The 27,271-nt window shown below is 37.5% G+C and overlaps 1 protein-coding gene across 1 annotated transcript; it reads left to right on the top strand.

The window, feature by feature from the left end:
• Positions 1-9,352: 9,352 nt before the first annotated feature.
• Positions 9,353-14,649, top strand: LOC128244625 (E3 ubiquitin-protein ligase TRIM71-like). Its single transcript, XM_052962640.1, has 3 exons — positions 9,353-9,408; positions 9,807-10,701; positions 13,138-14,649. The coding sequence occupies exons 2-3, from the start codon at positions 9,807-9,809 to the stop codon at positions 13,959-13,961; spliced, it is 1,719 nt and encodes a 572-aa protein (XP_052818600.1). The 5' UTR covers positions 9,353-9,408; the 3' UTR covers positions 13,962-14,649.
• The last annotated feature ends 12,622 nt before the right edge of the window (positions 14,650-27,271 follow it).

Here is a 27,271-nt window from a genome sequence, read left to right as displayed (position 1 = left end):
CCATGCCACTAACATGTCCTTGATGTCTCCATTTGCACGTTCTACAGAACCTTGGCTTTGTGGATGACGGGGTTTGCCATGTACAAGCTTAAGGGTTGGCCACACCTCCTTCAGCTCTGTGATCACATGGGATGTAAACTCTGAACCATGGTCACTCTGGAGAATGACAGGAGCTGGAAGGCAACCTCTGAGGCACGCTTGGTGGTGAGTGGTCGGATGACACAAAATTTGGTCAGGTGGTCCTGGTAAACCATGATCCACTTGTAGTTGGAGTGTGCCATAGCCTGCATGTCTATTAAATCAACCTGGCCTCTACATGCAAACTCCTTGGTCAGAATAGGTCGCACCACTACACCCTTGGTCATTGGACGCTTCCTCTTTTTCTGACACTCCGCACAAAGTGACTTGAAGTGCTCTAGAGCCTTGGTAGTGATGTTCGCATATTTTCGTTGTAGTTCCTTGATCATGCGATCACGACCACCATGACCAGTAGCAATGTGGGCACGCTTGATAACATCAAATGTGTCCTCAAAAGTAACATAGTAAAGAGGCGACTCCTCTGGATGTGTACGCTTCTTAATCAGTTTCTCCACATCACCACACTGGAGAATCTCATACCTGAAATGCGGTTAATTACTATATTAAATAACATTTAAGTAACTCGTATCGTTTTCATAGCGGTAATGACTCAGATCATTTAACAAAACAATTAACGAAAATAAATAGGTGTTAAAATAATACCTAATTGTCAGATACATCCAATTAATATGTACAATGAGAGGAATATTTAAAATATATTCCATAGATTAAAGGAGAAACACTGTAATGATTAACCTATTATCTAAAAGTGACAAAAAAAACCTTCCTCTCTATTTATCTGTCTATCTATCATCTAGTAATGATAGCTGTTTATATTCTACAATAATTTTATAAAGACATATATAGAAAATTCTACTATTATTCTTCGAGGGGATTTTGAGTATGCTGTATTTTACACCTAGGAGATTTTGACTACCTAGCCATTTTTGGACCTAGGGGATTTTGTGGTACACTCGTTCCTGGTCATCTCTTTTCTTCTGACATACTTCATATCTTTTGAACAACTCTTGCCTGAAAACGTCTTCCATACTATCAGAAGACACCTTGCATGAAAGTAAATATATACTGAATGGGCTGAACCGGGATGGGATGCCTTTTTAATAGGACAGGCCTCAGGTGAAGCCATTTGCCAGGCTCACACCTATTGACCTGGTGTGACTAGAAATAATTGACATATGGTCAGACAGACAACCCCTATTGTCCTGACCAACACCTTTTTCCTGGTAGTGCACATCAGTAGAATTGACTTCCTGACACTGTTTGTGCTAATGAGTGATGTAATAATCAGAAAAAAAACAACAACTGTATAGTAAGTTAACTAAAACAGAATTACACAGATTTACTGAAATCAGCCAGTAAGATAGTGTAAAATCCCTGCCCATATTTCAGGGATTTCATGAAATAACTGGAATTTGCAGGGATTTCATGATTTCCCTGAGTGAAACAGTAATTTCGTGAAATTACTGAAATTTTCAGGGATTTCATGAAATCCCTGGTTTCACAATCTTACTGTAACATATACGTTTTTCCAAGCAGCAATGGTTTTTAAATGGTCAAATGACAAAATATTTACATGTAGTCCTTTATTGCTTTCAGTTCCAGGTCCGAGCCCTTCTACTGTGACATGGAAGAAGGAGGCGGATATCAACGTTTAACTTAGAACGTTACAGGACCATTTCATCTGCTGGATCACGAGATCAGCCCTGCACTCTCCTGTTCCTTTATTCCTGGCTGACTTGACAAACGAGAATGTCAAACTTGCAAACGTCCCCGCTCGCACCGTCAAGTCCCGCCTCCAGCTGCCAGGCAAGCCCTGGGACGTGTGTGTGCTCCCTGATGACCAGGCCGCCGTCGATATCCCGTACAGGAATCAGATGTAAACTTACACAATATCGGTCAAAATGTTTGTACAGTAGTTAATTCTTTTTTATCGTACAAATAATATACTGCGTTGTCCACGACTTTCATGTTTCATGTCCTCAATTTCTGAAGAGTTTAACAACGAGTATATACAAATTATACTGCGACAATCAAACATATTAATAAACATCACTTCTCTAAATTTTTCTGACACAATTCACTTTCTAAACATTAGACTTGTGGTGATTTTGCCATTGAAAACTATTTTATTTTGAGTGTACAGTCGAACCCTGTTGGCTTGAACTCGCTTGACTCGCTTTTCTCGTTTGTTTAAACTTGATTTCTGGTGAAGTTATTTTTCGTAAACTTTCAAAGGGGGCTACCCCAAAATTATAACTTAAAATATTTTTTTAGGAATGTGAAGGCTGTCTTGGATGGACTGTACCGTTAAATGACATTCGATTAGTGTCTGTCAGGTCAGTTAAACAGGCTCTTTGTCTTGGCTTGCCCTTGTAGTTTCCATTGTATTAATTATGCCACATACTTCAGCGAATACATGTCAGCTTATTAACCACTTGCTCAAGGGCATCGCTATGATATAGTGCGTGAAATCTCACGCAAAATATGGAGATCAACTTATGTACTAGCCAATGCTTCTTGAAAGCTCCATGAATTCAAATACATTCAGATGAAATTGTAACACGAGTTTATAGTTCCAAGATGTCTATATAAGGGACACGGCGTGAACTGCTAAAACCAATTTGCTTCAAAGTTCATTTAATATCCAATATTTGATTACATTCAATACAGAAAATACCAACTACTCTCAGTATTTTACACTTTATATTTAGCATGGGTATGTAAATGAAAACAATCTGCGAAAGTCAATATCTCGCGTGGCCATCCCTTGTCTCAATTGCAACTACACACCGACGTCACAGACTGTTTATAGTGTTCTTATACCGTGAAGTGGTGCTCTCGCCCTTTCCTCGTGCAAAGCCCGCTCAAGGTCCACCACGTGATTGACGTCATCTCTGATACGTACTTTATGTTGTAGATAGTCCCATATATGGTCGAGAAATAAGGCCAATTAGGAGAATCAATGGTACCGTAAAACTGCGATCGCTCGAGGACACCGGGGCCCGAGCTCAAACCTCGAGTGATCCGATGCTTCGAACGACTCCAGTTTCGATTTAAGTCCTTTATGAAATGTCTTACAATGTATTTACCATAACCGTTTTTAACTTTAAAAGGACTCGTTCTTATTTTTAAGATTCAGACACCAATTTTTTGTTTCGTGTAAAATGTGCTTAACACGTATGTTACATGATCAAACATCATCAAAAGCACAAATTATTGCTCGCTATATTGTAAAAAAATGATTATTTTAGAATATGAGAGGAAATGTTCTATTTTTGCTGAAAAGTGTTAGTTAACGCTTTTGAAAATTGAATTATTTTAGGCTTGGATTTAGGCTTGGATTTGCTCGACTCTATTCTCTATGTGTATCTGTCAGTTGCTGTTTGGTTTGGTGTGAGGAAAATTACTCAATTAAGAAATAGATCAAAAATATCCGTGAGTGAGTCCCTTTAAGTTTTGATAGAGTCGCAATTATATTGCAACTGGCGAATTTGGAATGGAGGGCTATAGCCCGCCTGCGATGACACTATGACTACTGAACCGCCCCTTGAAGAATCGGTCAACAATGGTATACATTTATATACTTCCGAGAAACAAATGTGCAATTTGCAGTGTGGATTATTTTTGTTATAAAATGTGTTCATGTTGTTACCACGGCTATTTTTGTAAAAAAAACGATGTGAAATGTGTTATGTATCTCAAATTACTTTATATAGACTGATGTTCTTTTTATTAAAAATAAATTGTTTTAATAACCCTCGTTTTTCCATGTATGTGACCGCCTCCTTGATGAGAAAGAAGGTGGCCTTTACATTTATGTCAAATATCTTTTTCCAGACATCTTCTGTCGCCTGGAAAAAGTGAATAATCATCATTCATGCATTTGTTCGTTCATCATCATCATCATCATCATCATCATCATCATCATCATCATCATCATGGTACAGAACAATAACATATGTGTAAGAAAAGACAATACTATGAAATTTTATATGGATATTATTTTGTAAAAAACTTCTTACATACGGATCGGGCCAAATATGGGACTGACGGCTGCATTTGGAAAAAAGCATTCTCACTCCCACGAACTCTGCCACTGTATAAAATAAAAATGAAATAAAATGCCTTTTGAAAAGGAGAAAACCATACCATTGTGCTACCCCTATATATACTAATAGTACCATTTTAATCTTCACACACTCATGCATATTCCAAGTGCTGTCAAAGAAAAATCTCCCCACATAAAATGATGGAACACCATGAAATGTACGCGATATCTCTGACCTATAAACCAGGTCCTATATTATAGGTCCGTAGCGATATCTGGGGCGTAACAATAAATGTAACAGAGGGTTATGTTTGCACTAGCCTATATACCAACAGCACGTTCAGAAGTTTGTTAATTAAAGGGACTTGTCAACGTTTTAAAGGGTCAGACATTGACATGAATTATTTCGTGCAAAATGTTAATAACATTGATAAAACATATTCAAATGTTCAAGTAAGAGCTCTGATGTTTATTAAATGTGACAGGACATTTTCTATTTTGCCAAAAAAGGATCAATAAGGCTATTGAAAATTGAAATATTTCAGGCTAGAATCCTGCTCGAATTCGTACCTGCCAAATGATCATTATAGTTATTGTTCATGAATGTAAGTCAAATAACTCAACTTCCAAAACAGGTTTAAACATCGTTGCCAACATAAAATCTGTGATTGCGTACCTTTTAAAAAAGTTTTTGATTTTTGCGTTTAGTAAACTCTTCGTTATATCTCCCCGTCTTCGTACCTTTTCAATGACTCTTGTTCTGTGATCCGGTTTGGCCACATGACATACGATGCTCGCAACCTTGCCCATTATTTCGGAGGATGCCGACCGCCTTGTCCACAATCGCCTGCTTCCGGCTGTTCACCATCACAGCTGCCCCTTCCGTTGCCAGCTGCTCTGCTATGGACTGACATATTCTGAGAATGAAAACAGGTAATTAAGTATAATCCACAGCGATTAAATGGATAATGTACGTATGCATTGTGGGTAACAGTGAAATAGTTCCACCTGCTTCTTTATTTAAAAGCCCAGCCTCTTAGCCCCACCCCTACCCCCTTATATGCCGAACACAAGTTTCATCCTTAGTCAATCAATTTTTTCTCGACTAGAAATAAGAAATATATAATAAAAATATGCATTTTTGCGCCGTTTGCAAACATCGAATGTTTTTTTTTATCAATTGACGTTTATTGTTATCATTATGATTGAAACGTGTTTTATTTAACATTCTCGAACAACGCTTTAAGTAATCAGTTAATCTGTTTAATTAAAAATTTGCTCATTTGACCAACGTATGTATAAAGCACCTGATTCTGTATTACTACGAGATGCGTTATGGGTCACAAGATGTGGTGAAGGTACAGCGTTAGTTTCCGACAGGCACGATGTTTGGACTTAACCGGTGGCAGTCAGCGGACAGACACTGGGGATATAAAGTGCAAACTGTCAGCAGATATATCTACCATTGTCACTAGAGGTATTAACCACTGCCACTAGATATATCCGCTACTGTCATTAGATGTATTCACCACTGTCACGAGATGTATTCACCACTGTCACTAGATGTATTCACCACTGTCACGAGATGTATTCACCACTGTCATTAGATGCATTCACCAATGTCACTAGATGTATTCACCACTGTCACGAGATGTATTCACCACTGTCACTAGTTGTATTTACCACTGTCACTAGGTGTATTTACCACTGTCACGAGATGTATTCATCATTGTCAATAGGTGTATTCAACACTGTCACTAGGTGTATTCACCAATGTCACGAGATGTATTCACCACTGTCATTAGATGTATTCAATACTGTCACTGGATGTATTCACCATTGTCACTTAATGAATCCACCACTGTCACTATATTTCTCCACTAATGTCACTATATGTATTCAAAACTGTCACAAGATGTATTTACCACTGTCATCAAATGTATTTACCATCACTGTAACTAGATGTATTCACCACTGTCACTAGATGTATTTACCACTGTCACTAGAATGACCCACACTGTCATCATATGTATCCACCACTGTCACTATATCTATTCACTAATGACATTAGATGTATTCACCTATGTCACTAGATTTATTCACCACTGTCACAAGATGAATCCAGAGCTGTCATCAGATGTATTCATCACTGTCACTAGATGTATTCACCACTGTCACTATATGTATCCACCACTGTCACTATATATACTCACCCATGTCACGAGATATATTCACCACTGTCACGAGATGTATTCACCACTGTCACTAGATGTATTCACCACTGTCACGAGATGTATTCACCACTGTCATTAGATGTATTCACCACTGTCACTAGACGTATTTACCACTGTCACTAGATGTATTCACAACTTTCACTTAATGTGTTCACCACTGTCACTAGATGTATTCACCACTGTCATCAGATTTATTCACCACTGTCACAAGATGTATTCACCACTTTTACTTAATGTATTCACCACTGTTACTAGATGTATTCCCCACTGTCATTAGATGTATTCACCACTCTCAGAAGATGTATTCACCACTGTCAGAAGATGTATTCACCACTGTCACTAGTTGTATCGAACACTGTCACTATATATGCACATCTGTCACCAGATGTATTCTCCCATTAATTTCATGCATATCGGTGAAAGAATGAAAAATATTGGTGAATGGCTCGAGTGAAATGATAACATTTGATCATTCCACTCTGCACAGACATCTCGGGACTATTTTTTCCATCTTATATAAGATTAGCTTCCCTTGACTTGGAAAAGTACATGTATGTAACAAGTTGGGTACATGTTTGTTGTCTTCTGTAGTGGCGTAATAGACACAATGTCCGAGTCGTATAGAAATATCAAAATCATATTAAGGAATAGTTTTAATGAAACAAACTTTGGCTTGTTCAAGCTGAACGATAAAGGAGTACAGCCTTATCAAATAGCTCAGATCATTGGCCATAAAAACCTGAACAATAAAAACAGATTGATAACCAACTAGCCTTACTAAGCCATGGTGTTTTCCTACATCTTGTCGAAAAACTTTCCAAGTCTGCGCTCCATCCTTCTCGAAAGCATCTTCGGGCACATTCTCGACATTTCCTCTGGGGTTTTCGTAAACACAAAATTTAAGGAAACGTGACATTCAACTTAGATATGAAACTAACGCGCTGTCTCAACAACAAAACATCCTTCGGATGCACTGAGCATGAATTCACTCCGAAAAAAATACCGTAAGATGCAGGGTCTGAGAGCGACAGTGAATAGAAATATACACTACAAAAACACTAAACACAGACTTCCGTTGCTTTTACGAATACACACTTATATAAGTCCATCTTTGTTTATTTAAGGTGGAACGCGACTATGAGCGAATTTTCGAGTTAATGTCTGAAAATTGGAATACGAATAGAAGAGCATATGCCCAGCTAGGGACTGTTTTTACTTTTTCTAAATTCGGAACAGTTTTGAATCTAGAGTCTTCAAAATATGCCACTGACGTCAATTTTGAGACGTCTGTCATATTTTTTGCGTTCCAGCTACAATAACCGATATTGTCATCAATTCTTCGTTTGAAATTTAAACCTTAAGTGCGCCATGTGAAAACGTTCACGCACATATATCTTTCTTTCTCTTGTTTAACGTTTCTTATTTTAGATTCGTCTATAACGTCATTTTTCGCGGGAAAAACGGCGTCGTGTTTCGCTGAAAAAAAGTGCGCCTTTCTTTAATTCTTGAAAAAACTGCTCGTTTAATTTTTGATTTTTTTTTAAATACATGTATTCAATGTTTTATTACAAATCGCCTGATATAAAAAAAGTGTACCTTACCGACTTCAATTTTGCGCATATCAAATAATCTAACCCCTACAGCTGTTTCTTTTTCAATACGTATTGTATTAAAACGTTTAGCATGACGTTAATCGAAATATTGCTTTTGTTAATTAAATGAAAAGATTAGAAATCTTAGAGTGTGTGGTCAGTTTTATGTTATAAATATTTGTTATTGTTGTTGTACAATATATCTAATTCCACACAAGACGGTCGCTGAATTACCAGCTATATAAATCAACGGATGACTTAAATCTGGTGGCTATTTTAATGAGAGGCTTTCTAAATTATTAAGCAATCTCATTTGCCGAATTATAATATTTTGATAATACACATCAATAATTGTTCAAGTCATGTGACTATGCTGATTAGTGCTTTGATTTATATATATTCATCTACAGTAATAACACAACAATAAACAGGTCTACTACTTTATTAGTTACCTATTTCTTTTATACGTATCAGTAGAGATCTGCAGTTATAAGGCTCTAAACTAAGCAAAACAAATGAAATACAGTGTGCGACACTCATTTCATTCATAAAATATAAGTTACAAACCAAAAAATGATAATCGACAGAAATCTGCATTGTAATATGCACAAAAGTACAAAAAATTCCACATGCTCAAGTTTCATGAAGTCTCGTGAAAATATATTTTCTGTGACCACTCGTGAAATAAAATAGTCTTAGACTGATATCAATAAATATTCTCTATGTCATCAGATGTATTCACCCGCTGTCACTAGATGTATTTACCAATGTCACTAGATGTACTCACACTTTCACTGGAGGTATTCACTGTTGTCACTAGATGTTTTCGCCACCGTGTCACTAGATTTATTCACCACTGTCACTAGTTGTATCCACCACTGTCCCTAGATGTTTTCACCGCTGTCACTAGATGTTATCGGCTCTGTCACTAGATGTACCCACCACTGTCACTAGATGTATTCAACGCTGTCACTAGATGTAATCACCTCTGTCACTAGATGTATTTACCACTGCCACCACTTTCATTACAAGTCTTGTAAAACGTGTACGATTAGGATTTCCAGTGAGTATTTGTTTTGATAAATACCTTTTCAGCTTTAATAATGAGCGTAATAAATGTTATCTCCATTATCAAAAGGTATTTGATACAGTGATGCCCCTGTCAAGACTCCACTCCCTTAGAGCAATCGATTCACTTGCTTTTATAACAGCAAATATCTTTAAAACATTATTTGTAATATAAATGTGAAATGGGCACTCTGAACGTTACCTTTGTCATTAAAAGATTTAAATATCAAAGTATAATTTTATGTCTGGTTAAAGATGCTTATTAATTAAGCAGTTATAATGAGAGTTATAAGATTAATCTCCCTTATCAAATAACACTTGATGTCACTTCCTTGTTAGTAAGTTAGGAAGGGCAACGAAAATCGAGGTAAACATTTGAGTATCACTCTTATTACATGTATATTTTTAGATTTACTCGCGAAGCTTGCTTTTATAATAGTTAACACATGTAATACATTACTTGTAATCTAAATGAGAAACGAGCACTTTGATCCTTACTTTCGTTTTTAAAAGATTAAAATACCAAAATTTAATTAACATTAATGAAGCACATTATTTTTTAATGCTCTTATTTTATTTTATGTTACTGTGTTTTTGGTACGTGTATAGCTATACTTTGTCAATACTGAGCCTGTCTTTATAGCAACGCGATATTGCCCGCCTTCCGGTTTTAGGGGTTGTGGGCTCCATTTCATGTATATGTTTATCGGTATCAAAATCGCAAGAAAATCAAATTAATTATTAAGTTCTCTATTTCTTTCATAGATGGAGGTATCTGGAAAGAGGCATGACCCTGACCTTGACGAGTGCTCCACAAACGCTACTATCTACTGTCAGCCGTGTGAAGAGGGCGGGAAACGCGCTGTGGCCCTGGGATTATGTCAGACCTGCGAGGAGTACATGTGTGATCCCTGTATCGAGGCCCATACGAGGTTTAAGGTATCCAGGAAGCACATTATGTTGTCGGTAGACAAGATGCTGTCCTTCTACCCGTCCACCAAGCAGTCAGACATCGGCGAAACTGAATACTGTAAAATCCATCCGAAGGAGATGATCAAGTTTTTCTGCCCGAACCACGGCGGCCTTGGCTGTGGGGTCTGTGTCGTACTCAAGCATCGTACCTGTCAAGTCGATTACATCGATAACGTGGCTAAAGATTTTGTCATTGGAAATGAATTCAAAGAGCTGGAACCAACGATTGAACGATCTGAAGATATTCTATCTGCGTCTATTAGTAATGTCAATGAGCTTTTGGACGAGGTCGAAAACCAGTCTAAGTATGAGAACGCAAGATTGAGGAAGTTCCGGGCAAAAATCAACACCTATCTCGACCGCCGCGAGCAAGAGTTGCTCGACAACATCCGGAAAGTGAGGATCGATGATGAAAACGTTCTGAATGCCTTAAAGAGCGACTGTGAGTCGGCGAAATTGGGTCTTGAGGCCATGAGGGCGGAATTATCGTCTGGTGACATCTCGGTGAACCAGCGGTACGTAGCGGCCAGGCGAGCCGAGAAGGACATTCGGAATATTCTGGCTAAAAACGAGCAGATGTCTGGTCTGATGAAGGCCACAAACTATCGGTTTACGAAAGACGAGGACATGAGACGTCTTCTGGAATCGAAAACGGGCCTGGGAACACTGGACGTTGCGGGAGAGTTTGGTAAGGATAGTATTAAATGTATAAAAATGTACATCATTTTACCCTTAGTAATATGACGTTCTCAATAAAATTGTTTACCTAAAATGTATGAATTCTCCAGATACCATGGCCTAACTGTCGTCTTCATGTTGAAAATTGTTTCACTATGACATAACTAAACTAATAAACCATTAGTAACAAACCTGCTAGTCGGTATTTGCTGGTAAATGTGGTTAACAAGCAGCATTCAAGGACGATCCAGAATTTTAGCATTAGAGGGGGCGTTTCTTAGGGATGTCACATTTTAACTTGCGCCCCTCCCTGCGAACCTTTATTGAGTTGGTCTAAAGTGTTGGTGGGGTTATAGGGCTACCCTCTCAACAACATTTTGACAATATCTAGTCCGAAATGTTGTATTTTGGGCTTTTTTGTTCACATTTTTCTCCTATATTGAAATAAAAAGTAAACGATTTTAGGGAGTGCATCCCCTCCCGACCAGGCTCAGCTAGTGGTATTTAAAAAACTGGTATAAAAATAAAACGTGAGTGACCAAAACCCGTGAGTTGTTACATTTTGGACTACTCTATTGTGACATAGCTAAATAAGTAGAGTACGTTATTTTGCATGATTATCTTTAAAAAGTTACTTGCCCTTTCGAGCACATTTATTCTTTAAACTTAAGGCATAAGCTGTGTATAACTTATATAGCACAGTTGACATAATGCTTAGTCATGCAGCTGAAGGAAGTGGGTTCAAAGCCGTGTAGAATAATGAACTTTTCCTGTTTAATTGTGTGTTTGCTTTTTTATGGAATTCTCCGATCGCAGAGTAATACGCGGAACACAAAACGCAAAGTGTGTGTGCTGGTGGGGGATGGTGGTTGGGAGTGGGTGAGAGGTTACCTTTTCAGAGATCCACAATCGTAAATGCAGAAACTATTTTTTCCTCGGTTTTTAAATCCAAACGTCTTTTATAGTGAAATTTACCAAATTTTAGTTAAAATGCATAACAATATTAACAATTGACCTGCTAACACTTTTTACTTTTAATCTAGGGTACAACAATATTTAATAAAAAGGGTTCCAATGCCGTTCTCTGAGACTTGAACGATCAGAGGCCCTGCCGCATGCATGCGGACACGACTACATGCAGGCTTTTATGTATATACTTTCCTGTTATTAAAATAGATTATAGTGAAAAAAATAGTTTTCTGTTTCAAATAAAAATAAAACATTTCATTGTTTTGGAAATCACGCCCACTCTCACTTCCAAATCACAAGGCTGAGACAAGATTTAAACTATATCATGATGATTCGCGCGCTTTTCTAAAAAAACCCAACTAACCGTCATTTCAAACCCGTGTTAGGCAAATACACAAACTCAGTGTAAGATCGTATTATATTTCACCAAGTGAACACCAAAAGTAAATATTTCTCTCTTGGGTACGCCACTCGTGAAATATAGCTATTGCTACTCACTCAGTGAAATATATTACGATCTTACACTGGAACAAACATTTATCATCTATAGTATATGTTTAACTGCCTTGACAAGATCCTTTTTTAAAATAATTTTATTTTAAAATATCTCGGTACGTCCGGAGCTTCTACCACTAAGACAAGATTTGCAATTTCAAGTATTCTACTACTAAATAAGCGACCTTTTCTCAATATTGAAATATAAATACATCTATTCACCGAACGACCGACCCACACTTCCTTGGGCATATTTCTTTTAAGGATCGTAATTGTAACTTCTAAAATCTTAAATCTAATAAATGCCTCAGAATGAATATTATATTTAATTATTTCTTACACGTACATATATGTAGAAAAATAACGAAATCATTACACTAAGGTAATTTCAATTTACAATTGAGATCTTTTCTGGTAGATCGCGTTTTCATTACGTTTTTCTGAAAAGCCGTCTCAGTGAATATTGCTTATGATAAGAGTCATATTACATACATGTACGACCATAAAAAATACACAACCATTTTATTTCCGCCAATCGGGACAAAGTCATCATTCTTTGTATAAGTATTATTAAGCTCTTATTGACACTGCTGACTAATCTTATTTGTCCTCATGTTTTCATGTATGTATGATCTGAGTGTAATAATACTATAGTTTGTTGTTGTTGTTGTTGCTTATAAATGGGCTAAATTACTTAAAAATATATTACCGCCGATGACGGTTTAGATCCTGATCAGAATTTAATATATTAGCGCTTTAATGATTCATTGCTCAAAGTATGTTGTCTTAGTTGAAACTCCTAACATAACAAATACTAATAAGTTCTGTTTATTACCGAGTGTTCGTCTAGTTGGTTAACCTGAAGTAAAACTGAGTACTGAGGTGAAATATGGCTAAATACAAGTGTGCACCGTTGGCTCATTTATATGTATAAGACAAAAGGGAAACATGATAATACATGTATTCCTTTATTGTTTTTCAGTTCCAGTTCCTGATCTCTCTACTGTAACATGGAAGGGAACAGATATCAACGTTAAAACTACTCAGGACCAAAAAACCTGCCATATCTCGGGCTCCGCCGTACTCTCATCTGGTCTCCTATTTCTGGCAGACAGGAATAACGATAATGTCAAACTTTTAAACGTCCCCGCCCGCACCGTCAAGTCCCGCCTCCAGCTACCAGGCATGCCCTGGGACGTGTGTGCGCTCCATGATGACCAGGCCGCTGTCACTCTCCCGTATAATTCCATCATCCAGCTGATGTCTACAAAAGGAGGGCAGTTGTCGGTTTCGAAAGAAATTAAAGTATCACCCGACTGTTGTGGTATTGCGCCTTACAACAACAAATTATACGTTTCTAACAAATCAAACTCGCGTATTGAAGTGATGACGTTGGATGGTCATATCATAAGTACATTCAAAACAGATGATGGAAGACAACTTTTCCAAGCACCATATTATTTGACTGTGTCAGCTTCAACACCACCGACGCTGTACGTGTCTGACCTCCTTGCCGACACCGTTCTCCAGATGTCTCTGGACGGTAAGGTCCTGCATGAGTACCGTGACGAGCAGCTCAAATATCCCACGTCCCTAGTGGAGGTAGGGCCAGGCAAGCTTCTCGTGTGTGGGCAGTTCAGCAACAACGTAATCATGCTGACTGAGAGGGATGGCAAGATGACGGAAATACTGAGACGGAAGGACGGCCTTACCGTTCCCTACTCCGTGACCTTCTGTCCTCACTCACGTGCCATAGTTGTCGGGATGGGCAATAATAACTCATTGAAGGTATTTAATACAAACTGACAGCTTTTCTTCATCAGTCGTGATTTTTTGTTTCTTTTAAAGAAACTTCTGTGTACTCAATATTGTTTGAGCAATCAATAGTAAATACAATAAAAACTATATTTACACCATAAGCATATAGATTGGTTACAACTTGTTTTATATAATTAATAAGCTATTTATACTTAAATACATGTACACATGTCTTATAAATGTTCAGCGTATTTGGCAGTTTTGTTTAGCAATACATTGTATAAAGATTTAGTGAAAATGATGTTGTTCTGTTCGACACGTTTCCAATAAGAATTTGTTTTGGTGTTACTTTAAATTGTATTGTTGAAAAAATAGAACTATGATTCTTTTCCTGATTTTAAAGTTAAAATTATATGTTTCACATACTGTTAAACCAAGATTTCCAAGGTTTAATTTGTCACTCAAATTAAAAACTTGGTAAATATGTTTAACCTGACATCGCTCAAAGATATGACAACTGTTTACGTTAATGCAAAGAATTTTGAATTCACTATAAAACAATATTTTATATGGGAATTCCCTAAATGTATTTTTCTCCATTCACATGGAGATGAAAAATACAAAATGTCTTTATTCTTTAAAAATTCGGGTAGGAACGAACTATTTTGTCTATTCACTGTCTGTATTGTTCAACTAGTTTTGTATTTCAGCCTTTTACTATTAAATGTATCTTAAAACTTTCAAAATGGTCTTATTATGGATTACTTCAAAACTGCACCTTACGTATGTGTACATGTATATACTGCAGAAACATAACCACCAGTTTATGGTTTTGAATATACATTGTCTCGATTTGGACCCTTTTTACCACCTGGGACCTTAAACTTCAATGGTACACATACTTGTCAATCAGTTTAACAATGCACAATCACAATACCATGATTCACCTAAGAGTAGGTCACTGAGTACTACACAAAACAGCGTTGAACACGGCTTCTAAAATGTCCTCGCACCATTCAGGCCTTTCCTGTAGTTATGATATGGGTAGGACACCCATCTTTGTGTTTTGTTTCAGCGCACGATGAGAGTTTAAATGTAGCGATATTTATGACATGATAATTTATATGAATACACCTATAGTTGGAGGTCTAAAACTCTTTTAAAGGTGCATGGTACACTTGTTGCCACTGATTTCACACTGTGACTATTCACTGTTTCGAAACCTTGAACAGTTGAGTTCCCTTGGAAACACTACTAGGTTCTGCGGAGGATGTGTTCTTGTTTAAAAGACAGTTTCACTTTATACAAAAAGAAGTTTTGTCTTTAAAGAACCATAACAAATTCAAGTGCCATAACTAGAGAGTGATCTGGAATCAAGCTGTTGATTGAACTTGGTCGAGATGTTATCACAATCAATATTGCCATTAGTTTGTAAAAATTGCATTACAATGAATGAAGTAAGAAGGCTTACATGAAAGTCGTTTTTTAAAAGAAAACAAATCTATCGACAAACATTCTGACCAAGATAATGTTTACATCTGATCCTTTTATTGCAGAAGAGTTTTACATACAATGAATATATTAACATTATACAGTGATATTCCAACATACTAATAAGTAACACTAATTTACAATTTTCTGACATAAATAACGTTCTAAACATCAGACTAGTGGTGATTTTGCCAGTGAAAACTATTTTATTTTGAGTCTACATCGAATACCGTTGGCTCGAATTTGTCTCGATGGTCTATGGTCTCATTGAGTGAAATCAGAGGTTGAACCTCGAGTGCCAAAACTATAGTCTCAAGAAGTGAAATCAGAGGTTGAACCTCGAGTGCCACAACTATACTCTTAATATGTGAAATCAGAGGTTGAACCTCGAGTGCCACAACTATAGTCTCAAGAAGTGAAATCAGAGGTTGAACCTCGAGTGCCACATCTATAGCCTCAAGAAGTGAACTCAGAGGTTGATCCTCGAGTGCCACAACTACAGTCTCAATAAGTGAAATCAGAGGTTGAACCTCGCGTGGACTAACTATGGTCTCAAGAAGTGAAATCAGAGGTTGAACCTCGAGTGCCATAACTATAACCTCAAGAGGTGAAATCAGAGGTTGATCCTCGAGTGCCACAACTATAGTCTCAAGAAGTGAAATCAGAGTTTGAACCTCGCGTGGCCTAACTATGGTCTCAAGAATTGAAATCAGAGGTTGAACCTCGCGTGGCCTAACTATGGTCTCAAGAAGTGAAATCAGAGGTTGAACCTCGCGTGGCATAACTATGGTCTCAATAAGTGAAATCAGAGGTTGAACCTCGCGTGGCCTAACTATGGTCTCAAGAAGTGAAATCAGAGGTTGAACCTCGCGTGGCATAACTATGGTCTTAATAAGTGAAATCAGAGGTTGAACCTCGCGTGGCATAACTATGGTCTCAATAAGTGAAATCAGAGGTTGAACCTCGCGTGGCATAACTATGGTCTCAATAAGTGAAATCAGAGGTTGAACCTCGCGTGGCCTAACTATGGTCTCAAGAAGTGAAATCAGAGGTTGAACCTCGCGTGGCCTAACTATGGTCTCAATAAGTGAAATCAGAGGTTGAACCCGTGTGGCCTTACTATGGTCTCAAGAACTGAAATCAGAGGTTGAACCTCGAGTGCCACAACTATAATCTCAAGAAGTGAAATCAGAGGTTGAACCTCGAGTGCCATAACTATGGTCTCAAGAAGTGAAATCAGAGGTTGAACCTCGCGTGGCATAACTATGGTCTCAATAAGTGAAATCAGAGGTTGAACCTCGAGTGCCACAACTATAGTCTCAATAAGTGAAATCAGAGGTTGAACCTCGAGTGCCACAACTATAGTCTCAATAAGTGAAATCAGAGGTTGAACCTCGCGTGGCCTAACTATGGTCTCAAGAAGTGAAATCAGAGGTTGAACCTCGCGTGGCATAACTATGGTCTCATTGAGTGAAATCAGAGGTTGAACCTCGAGTGCCACAACTATAGTCTCAAGAAGTGAAATCAGAGGTTGAACCTCGAGTGCCATAGCTATGGGCAATGATCTAATTGTGGGAAATCAGAGGTTGAACCTCGAATAAATGAATTGTCTGAATGAAATTAGCAGTCAACCCTCGAGTGAACAACCTAACATGTAAAACATTATAATATAATGATTCTTGACTTCATGTGAACTTATTTTTCGCAATCCGTTTAAAGGGGATAGCGAAACAGTTATTTCTACATATGTTTTGAGGAATGTGAAGGCTGTCTTTGGCGGACTGTACCGTTAAGTGTCCCTAGATTAGTGTATGTCAGGCCAGTTAAACAGGCTCTTCGTCTTCGCCTGCCATTGTAGTTTCCATTGTATTAGTTATGTCACATACTTTAGCGAATACATATATCAGCTTATTTACCACTTGTTCAAAGGCAAAGCTATGATACAGTGAGTGAAATCTGACGCAAAATATGGAGCACAACTTTACGTTCTAACCAGTGCTTATTAAACGTTCCATGAATCTAAGTCAAACACATTCAGATGAAAGTGTGCCACGAGTTTATACATGTACAAATGTAGTTCCAATATGTCTATTTAAGGGGCACGACGTTAACTGCTGACACACTAGAAGTACAATTACTAAAGTACAATAACTTATTGTTAAATTTGCGAATAGGTAGTCTGGAAGGTTAAGACACCTTGTTTGACCATTTTAAAGAAATCAAATAAAGATTCGATTGACAAAGACAACTCCCGTTTAATACTGGATACGAATTAAAATTATAATTAAAACATATACACTCAAAAGAAAAAGTTATTCATAAAAAGTTAACCCAATCGACTTACCACATTGTTGATTTAATATCCAACACGTGTTAACAATATATACAGAAAATATCCAACTTATTCCATTATTTTACACTCCACATTTAACATGGGTTTCTAAAGGGAAAAATCTGCGAAAGCCAATATCTCGTATGGCCACCCTTGTCTCAATTGCACCGACATCTCATACTGTTTATTATTGTGCTATACCGTGAAGTGGTGCTGTCGCCCTTTCCTCCTGCAAAGCCCGCTCAATGTCCACCAAGTTGTTGACGTCATCCCTGCTAAGCTTTACAGTTTGTGTATACCACGTGATGAATTGCGTCATAATGCTACGTCGGAAGGCAAAATTTTGCTTCAAATGCAGACTTTAAACAAAGATAACTTCACTATTTTTCCACCATTTTAAATGAAACATAGCGCAGTCTACGCCGCTTACTGAGCCCTGCCTTCGGTCTTTTACCAGAGTTTGATTGAGTGTTTAGTTTCTTAAAACATTTTACAATACGGCCGTCTGACGGAGCACTGTCAAAACATCATTTTGAGAACAGGTTTGTCGAAGTGTTTGATTAAACCTAATCACATTATGAAACTTCGGGTATAATACGAAGACAGTGCTCTTTAAGCGGCATAGACTGCCCTTTGTTTTATTTAAAATGGTGTAGTATAAGAAAAGTTATCTTTGATTCCAGTCTTTATTTTAAGCAAAATGTTGCCTTCCGACGTAGCATATATAACGTAATTTATCGCGTGGTATACACACACTGTTCACGTTGTCGGTCGGTGAGAAATCAGGCCAATCAAGAGAATCAATGTTATAGCAAAACTGCGATCGCTCGAGAACGCCGGGGCCCGAGCTAAAACGTCGAGTGATGAGATGCTTCGAACAATTGAATTTTAGTCTTTTATGAAATGTCTTACAATGCATTTACCATAACCGTTATTAACTTTAATGGGACACGTTCATCTTTTTTGTTTTGTGTAAAATGTGAATGAAACGTTTGTTAAATGACTAAACATCAACTAAAGTTCAAACTAATGCTCGCTATATTGTTTATTATTGTTTAAAAAAAGACATTAAATTATCTTTTATTGCTGAAAAGCGGTCCTTTAAGGCCTTTGAAAAGTGAATTATTTAAGGCTTGAATTTACTCAACTCTATTTTAATGAGAGTCTCCCAGCAGCTGTTTGATTTGGTGTGAGGGAAAATGCTTAATTTAGAAAAAAAAAACGAATAAGAAAAAAACGAAAGTAGCTCCCTTTTACTGTTCATAGAGTCGCAGAATACCAAATAAATCATAACTGAAGAAAGAATGGACCCACCTTTGATGGGCTATAGCCGGCCTGCGGTGACACTATGACTACTGAACCGCCCCTGGAAATTTCAGTCAACATTCGTATCACACGCACACACACGCACGCACGCACGCACGCACGCACGCACGCAAGAACGTACTCACGCACACACACGCAGGCACGCACGTACGCACGCACGCACTTGACGAGTAAGAAGGTGGCCTCTACCCTTTCGTCAAATATCTTTTCCCAGACACCTTCTGCCGCCTGAAAATAAGGAATAGTCATCATTCATTCATTTGTTCGTTCGTTCGTTTATTCTTTTAGTCTTTCTTACGTCCGGATCATTTGTGTATTAATAAACTTTTTACATTAAGAATCTCGCCAAATATGGGATTGTTGACTTCATTTAAAACAAGCAGATGCAGTTCTCCGAATTCTGCCACCTCAATGAAAGATACAATAGAATGCATACGGAGAGGGAGATACTCATACACTCAAACTACTTAAATATATAGTAGCAGTTTAATCTTCACACACTCATGCACATTCCAAGTTCTGTCAAAGACAAACCTCCGTAAACAAAATGATAGAACGCTATGAAATGTATGAAACTAGGCCCGATATTATAGGTCCGTGGAAATATTGGGCGTAACAATGAATGTTACCCCTTGCACAGGCCTAGAAATCCAACAGCACTTTCAGAATAGACATTAAAGGGACTTGTCCACGTTTTATAGTGTCAGACATCGACATGAATGATTTCGTGCTAAAATAAAAGCTCTTTTGTTCATGATCTATTAAATATGACAGGAAAGATTCTATTTTGCCAAAAAAGGATCAATAAGGGTATTGTAAATTGAATTATTTCAGACTAAAATTCTGCTCGAATTCGTACCTGCCAAATGATCATTATAGTTATTGTTCATGAAAGTAAGTCAAATAACTCAATTTCAAAAAAGGTTTAAACATCGTTTTTCATTTTTGTCATTAGTATACTCCAACCATAAGCCCCTTATTTCGGATGTTGCCGATTCGCCTGTTTCCGGCTGCCCACCATCACAGCCTTCCCTTCCGTTACCAGGCTCTCCGATATCAATCGTAACAACTCGGCCACCTCCGGCAAGCTTCAATTATGTTGGATACTGGCCGAGGTGTTCCGATTGCTCGGCTAAAGACATACCTATTCTTGGAATTAAAACAGGTACTATGAGCATAATCCACTTAGATAATGTACGTATATATCGAGGTGCCGAACGTGCTTTTCTCATTCCTTTTTTTCTCGATTAAGAATGACAGTCATTTAAGAAAAAAATAATATTTAATTAGAACGTCTGCATCATGGCGCCATTTGGAAACATTGCATTTCTTTCTTTTTGTTAATTGAGATTTATAGTAATTATTTTCATTGTAACGTGTATTGAATAACAATCTCGAGCAATGTCAAAGTTAAAATAATCAGTTTATGTGTGTACTTAAAACCGTGTATATTTGACCTAGATGTATAATGTATAATGGGCTTTACCCTATGATGTATTTCTCGGAGTTGCGTACGTTATGGGTCACACTAAGTGCTAAAGGTACAGCGGTTTATTTCCGACAGACAGGATGTTCGTACTCAAGTACACCATAACGTATACGCGAGTGCATCATTACGTATACTCGAGTGTATCATTACGTATAATCGAGTAAAACATTACGTATATTTTGGTGTATCATTACGTATAATCGAGTACATGTACATCATTTCGTATAATGGAGAATATCATTACATACGTATACTCGAGTGCATTATCACGTATTTTCGAGTGCATTATTACGTATTCTCGAATGAAAGAATTTCTTGAATTCGCGTCTCGAGACGCATGTGTTGACGGCCACTGTTATGCATTCCACAATTTTGTGACCGCCGCATCGATGTAACAAGTACTAAAGACAATTTAAGTGGCTTGAAACAGTTCTTTGAGAGTGGTTTTGGTAAGAGGTACCTCATGAATAAGGTTTATCCTATTTGTACACTATGCCCACGGAGATGTTCCGATATGTGTTTTTGCCAATATTCACATATACTTTAAGTGACAATCTTATTCAAAATCAATACTACACATGTATTACCAACATCAATTTTGACTGATAAACCTTTAACAAATTACTAATTAATGCATTTATGGAAAATATTAAATACTAATAACAAGATTGTAACCGTATATTTAATAGCTGTTAACGCATAAATATTAAATGATTGGTGAATGCCAAAATATTTACTGTGATCTACTGTAGTGTCATAAGGTAGATATACTATGTTTTCTGCACCTTTTTTCAAATTTCAAATTAAACTCGGTATCCTTCATAAAAACTATTATTTTTTACATTAATTCTTCCTTTTTGGTATATCAAAACATTTGTATTAATCGTGGTAAATTTTATTTTGGAGTAAGAGTGCATCATTAAAGAAACACTGGCAGATCTCAGGATACATTGAGAGGTGCATCTGATAGTACACTGCACATAATCACGTGATGCAACAGTCTTTCGTCAAGCAACACGTGGTCGATTTTGAGAACCTAGTATTAAAGTCCGCTTACCTTACAACGTGCATGGTTATTGCCACAGTATGTTGAGTAGAAGTCTTTTAGTGCGTCTCAACTTTTGCTTAAAATGTATCTGCAAAGTGGTTCGCAGAGGGTAAGTATATTTTTAATTCAATTGAACTAGATCCTATCGAAAGAGCCTTAATGAAGCCAATCGATAACTTCCGGTCAAAATTACCTCTACTTTGTCACCTAAATTATGGTGCCATAGAAGGTCAAGCCGCCTTTCACGATGTAACGGTCATTGAAGTTACCAGGAGATGAACATACTTCTATATGAGTACAATACTATAATTAAAGGTGTCTGAATCGGATACTATGTAAGGTAATGCCGTTGTTAAAGCTGCACTCTTACAGATTGAACGTTTTGACAACTTTTGTATTTTTTGTCTTGGAACGAGCCAACTTTTGAGTAAATTCATGGAAACCAGTTATATAAGATTGCTGACAAAAAATTAGATCGCTTTTTTGTATATAAGTTAAACAATTGATGCAACGTTAGTAACGGTTTAAGCCATAAAACCTTAATCTTAAACCGTTAGTCCATAAAAGATTCATTTTCGAACGGAATTATGAAATTCTGCGATCTGATCTTTTGTCAGCAGTCTTATATTATTTGTTTGCAGATATTTACGCAAAAATTTGCTCTTTCCAAGACAAAAAAATAAAAAAGTTGTTAAATTGTTAAATCTGTGAGAGTGCAGCTTTAAGGGCATTATCTCGTATTATCAATTGAGGTATTCTCATGTCGATGGATACCGTAACGGCTTCATTTTCCGTCTTCCGAGAGGATGTGTCCCGTTTGGGGGCGCAATACAGGTGCTTTGCGATTTCGGTTGATCAACTTTCGTTGAATACTTTTTATTGAGAGTTTGGGACTTGGGGTTTGTTACTGGGGAACTGACCACTTCCGGTGTGGAGTGAGAGGCTTCCTGTTGCTTGTCATGGATGCAAGTTTCGTGCCCCTTGTGCAAAATCGGCGAGTTAATATCATTCAGAGGTGGTAATGCATTTTCTTCGTCAGAACATGGGGTGCTTAGTTGACTGTTAAGAGAGTTCGTGAGTTTTTCAAAAGCACTAGCTAGTAGTTGTGTTATATCAGAATTGGTTGTGACACTTTGTTCCTAGGGTTTTTAGATACATTGATTTGACTGAGTAAAACTTTAGAATAATAGAGAAAGTTCTTTATTACCGTGAATAGAGCTCTTAAATGCGAGGTTTATGGTCTTTATTTCACAAAAATTCTCCAAATATAAAGAAAGTTATCTTTAAAAACCTTACCTGAATCGATACTTGTTGACATTTGTTGCCGTGCACTTTACCAAATAAGTCACGTGGGTTCTCTACCGTATATTCCGTTATCGGCGCTGGTAAAAGTAGGTGCCCATATACAGCGTTGGTGAGGAGATGGCCGTTAACGATAATGAAAGAAATGATGGACGAGGGTTGATGTAATTAGCCTTTAAATGCCTTAATGGGTGTTGATTTTTTACATTCAACGAATATGTAAATGCGTCTTTATGTCTTTAGGTAAATTCCAATGCACAAACAGAAATAAGCTTTTATAATCGTTCATCTGTCAGAAACAACGACAAACCTTCCAAATGCAATTCGATACATTCATTCATTCCAATTAAAACGAGATTTTTAAAAAAAGAAAGTAATTGATAGATCGCCCCCTGTTGCTTATTAAAAGAAATGTGATCACAACGTAAGGAAGTAATACCCTAATGGGCATCACACTATGCTCAGATTGAAAAAAATCTTTATTTGTATCATTTTCTGGAATTATAAGCAAAGGCAATTTTCAGACAAGTAGCAACTATTTTAAATTGAATTACCCTTCCCCATTTCAGAATAATTGATGAAACAATATCACCCGAGAGACAAGAAACATCCTTTATTTCCGTACTTTTTCAACATTTTGGTATTAATATGGTATCAAAGTAACAAAACGTAAATTTCTTTCAGCAATGATACCGTATTACAATTTTAACATTATGTTTGGTCCACGTAAAAGTAAGAAAATCCGAGTTTTGAAGCAAAATGAAAAATTTCTAGAAATGTTTACGGCCATTTGTTTTATTTATATTATCTTTAACCTTTCAGGAACATAATACAGAAAAACTAACAATGTTTAAAATTGGAGTTTGAAATTCCTAACCATCTATTTCACCCAGGTTGCAAGTGATGAAAATTTCAAAGAAGCTTATATAAATATGTATATGTGTTTTAAAGTATTGAATTACTTTTAATGAAAATACAATACAGTATAGACTTCTGTAAAAGTATAAGCTAATGAAAAATAACACAGAACAAAATTGTTTCGGGATGTACGTTGAAACCCTCAAAAGGTTTATAGACCTGTGCTTAACAACATTGGCTATTTAAAGAGTTTCAAGTGTAGGTTTTCATTAGAGGTGTACTACCTTTAAGATGCACTATTACTACCAAATAAGATTGACCATGTTTAGTACAATTGTTTTAATTTTTCAAAAAAGGATTGATAAATGTCGAAAACAATGGTAGATCATAGTAAATATTTTAGCATTCATCAGTCATGTAGTATTTTTGCGTTTTCAGCTATTAAATACACGGTTATAAACTTGCTATCAGTAATTATTTTTTCCCTTATTGCATTATTTAGTACGAAGTTGAAAGTTTATCACTCAAAATTGATGTTTGTTATACATGTGTATGTGATGATTTTGAATAAGAGTGTCACTTTAAATTATGGGTTATCATTGACATTGTAAAACAAATGATTTTATTCCAAAGTACATAACGAAATGTTTAAACAAATACATGGTAGGATGTGACGCAGTCGTATAACCATTTATATTGTGTAAGTGCATACTTAGAATGATTTTCTTTTCTACATAATCTACATAATCTTTTTATCTAATCTGCCTATTAACACTGGATCTTTTTATCTTCCACATCACCTTATTCTAATCAATTACGGCTGACAGCTGATTTACTGATATAAATGTAAAGGCAAATTTGAAATATACTTGCTGCCTTCTCATTGGACAACACACTATTATGTTATGTTGACAACGTATAACAGTTGAAAAACGACAGACTTTATGACCCCGTTGAGGAAAGTCACAGTTTACGGTCCACTTGAAGAACGTCACAGTGTACGGCCATGTAAAGGACGTCACGGTGTATGGCAGCGTTGAAGAAGGTCACAGTGTACGGCCCTGTTGAAGAGACCAAGCAGTCTAGATGGGGTGGGCTGAGTCTGTGACTGATTAAAAGTTTCTTTAGCAGTTTCTTCACTTCGGGGACGTGGTTTAAGTATTGTTGTGGAATAAAATGTCGGCTGCGTACTTCTGACCGGCCTCGGTACCATTCGGGGTCTAGTGTCCATCCTTAAGGACTCCCGGTGGCTGTGATTCCTGGTCATTGACTGTATGTAGGTCTGTAGTTGACTAGTGACATCTCCGAGTATGACGTGAGGCCAAGGTCGTTTGCAATGTACAAGACCTTTATGAGGCCACATAAGTTATCGTCAACTACTTTTCAGGGAGCGTTTGTTTAGATGCATATGTCTGGATCAGCAGTTTAAACAAATAATTAATAATAATAAAACTTCAAAAATATTTCATGTTATCGTAATGAGAGAAATATGTAATGATATGATATCAATGGTATCTGATAACATTGGTGTCCCGTTTAACGAGTCTGTATCCTTTACCTACCTATCAGCAAGTTTTGACGATCAACTTAAACCGAGGTAAACATTTATGTTTTTAATTTTATTATATATTTATTGTAGAATTACCGACATGCAAACTTTGTTTCAATGATAGCAAACAAATCTAAAACATTAATTGTTATCTAAATGTAAAATGAGAACTTCAAACGCTACTTTGTTTTTAAAAAATTCAAGCATTGTACTGTTTTCAATGAAAGGGCCGTTATCTTATTTCATGTGACTGTGTAACTTATGGCTTTAATAGTGACATAGGCTCCATGCTTGTTAATGAAGTTAAGAATGTACATGTTTAGCTGTGTCAATATCGCAAAAAAAATCATTTATTAAGTTCTTGTAATTCCTTTTTCGCAGATGGAGGAATCTGGAAAGATACGTGACCTTGACCTTGACAAAGGCTCTGGAGAAGAAACACAGATTGAGGTATCTGGAAAGAGACGTGATCCTGACCTTGACAAAGGCTCCGGAGAAGAAACACAGATTGAGGTATCTGGAAAGAGACGTGATCCTGACCTTGACAAAGGCTACGGAGAAGAAACACAGATTGAGGTATCTGGAAAGAGATGTGATCCTGACCTTGACAAAGGCTCCGGAGAAGAAACACAGATGGAGGTATCTGGAAAGAGACGTGACCCCGACCTTGACAAGGGCTGCGGAGAAGAAACGCAGATGGAGGTATCTGGAAAGAGACGTGACCCTGACCTTGACAAGGGCTGCGGAGATACAACTGTCTACTGTCAGCCATGTGACGAAGGCGGGAAACGCGCTGTAGCCCAGGGCTTCTGCCAGACCTGCGAGGAATACATGTGTGATCCATGTATCGAGGCCCATAAGAGATTCAAGGTGTCCAGGAACCACATTATGGTGTCCAATGATGAGATTCCTTACTTCTACCCGTCCTCCAAGCAGTCAGTTATCGGCGAAACTGAATACTGTAAAAAGCATCCGAAGGAGATGATCAATTGCTTTTGCCCGACCCACGGCGACCTTGGCTGTGGTGACTGTGTCGTACTCGACCATCGATTCTGTATTATCGATTACATCGCTGACGTTGCTAAAGATTTTGTCATTGGCATTAAATTCAAGGAGCTGAGAACATCGATTAAACAAGCTGAAAGTTTTCTATCTGCGTCCATAAGTAATGTCGATGAGCTTTTGGACGAGGTCGAAAACCAGTTTAAGCATGAGATCGCCAGATTGTTGAAGTTCCGAGCAGAAATCAACGCCTACCTGGACCGCCGAGAGAAGGAGTTGCTCGACAACATCCGGAAAGTGAAAATCGATGATGAAAACGTACTGAATGCCTTAAAGACTGACTTTGAGTCGGTCAAATCGGGTCTTGAGGCAGTGAGGACGAATCTGTCATCCGGTGAAACCTCGGTGAACCAGCGGTACGTGGTGGCGAGGCGAGTCGAGAAGGACATACGGAATATTCTGGATAAGAAAGAGCAGACGACAGGTCTGATAAAGGCCCGAAAGTATCGGTTTACTGAGGACCCGGACACGGAACATCTTCTGGGATCGAACATGGGCCTGGGAACACTTGACGTTGCCGGAGAGTTACGTAAGGATAGAATGCTAATACGTACATATTATACACACACACACGCACGCACGCACGCACGCACGCACGCACGCGCACGCACGCACACACACACACACACACACACACACACACGCACACACACATCATGAACATCCTTTTACCCTAAAATATATCACGTTGTCAAAACAGTTTGTTTATTTAAAACTCTAGATATTCTCTAGATAGCATGGCCTAAGTGTCATTTTCGGTGTTAATGTTCATAATCGTTACACTTAGTTATAACTAAAATTAGAAAACACAAAGTAACAATTCTGGTAGTAGGTTTTTGCTGGTAAGTGTGGTAAACAAACAACATTCAGGGGCGGATCCAGGATTTTATGGTAAGAGGGG

Source organism: Mya arenaria, chromosome 8 (assembly GCF_026914265.1).
Source record: "Mya arenaria isolate MELC-2E11 chromosome 8, ASM2691426v1".
NCBI lineage: Eukaryota > Metazoa > Mollusca > Bivalvia > Myida > Myidae > Mya > Mya arenaria.
The sequence above is the reverse complement of the archived record's forward strand: the minus strand, read 5'-3'. Positions and strand labels throughout refer to the sequence as shown.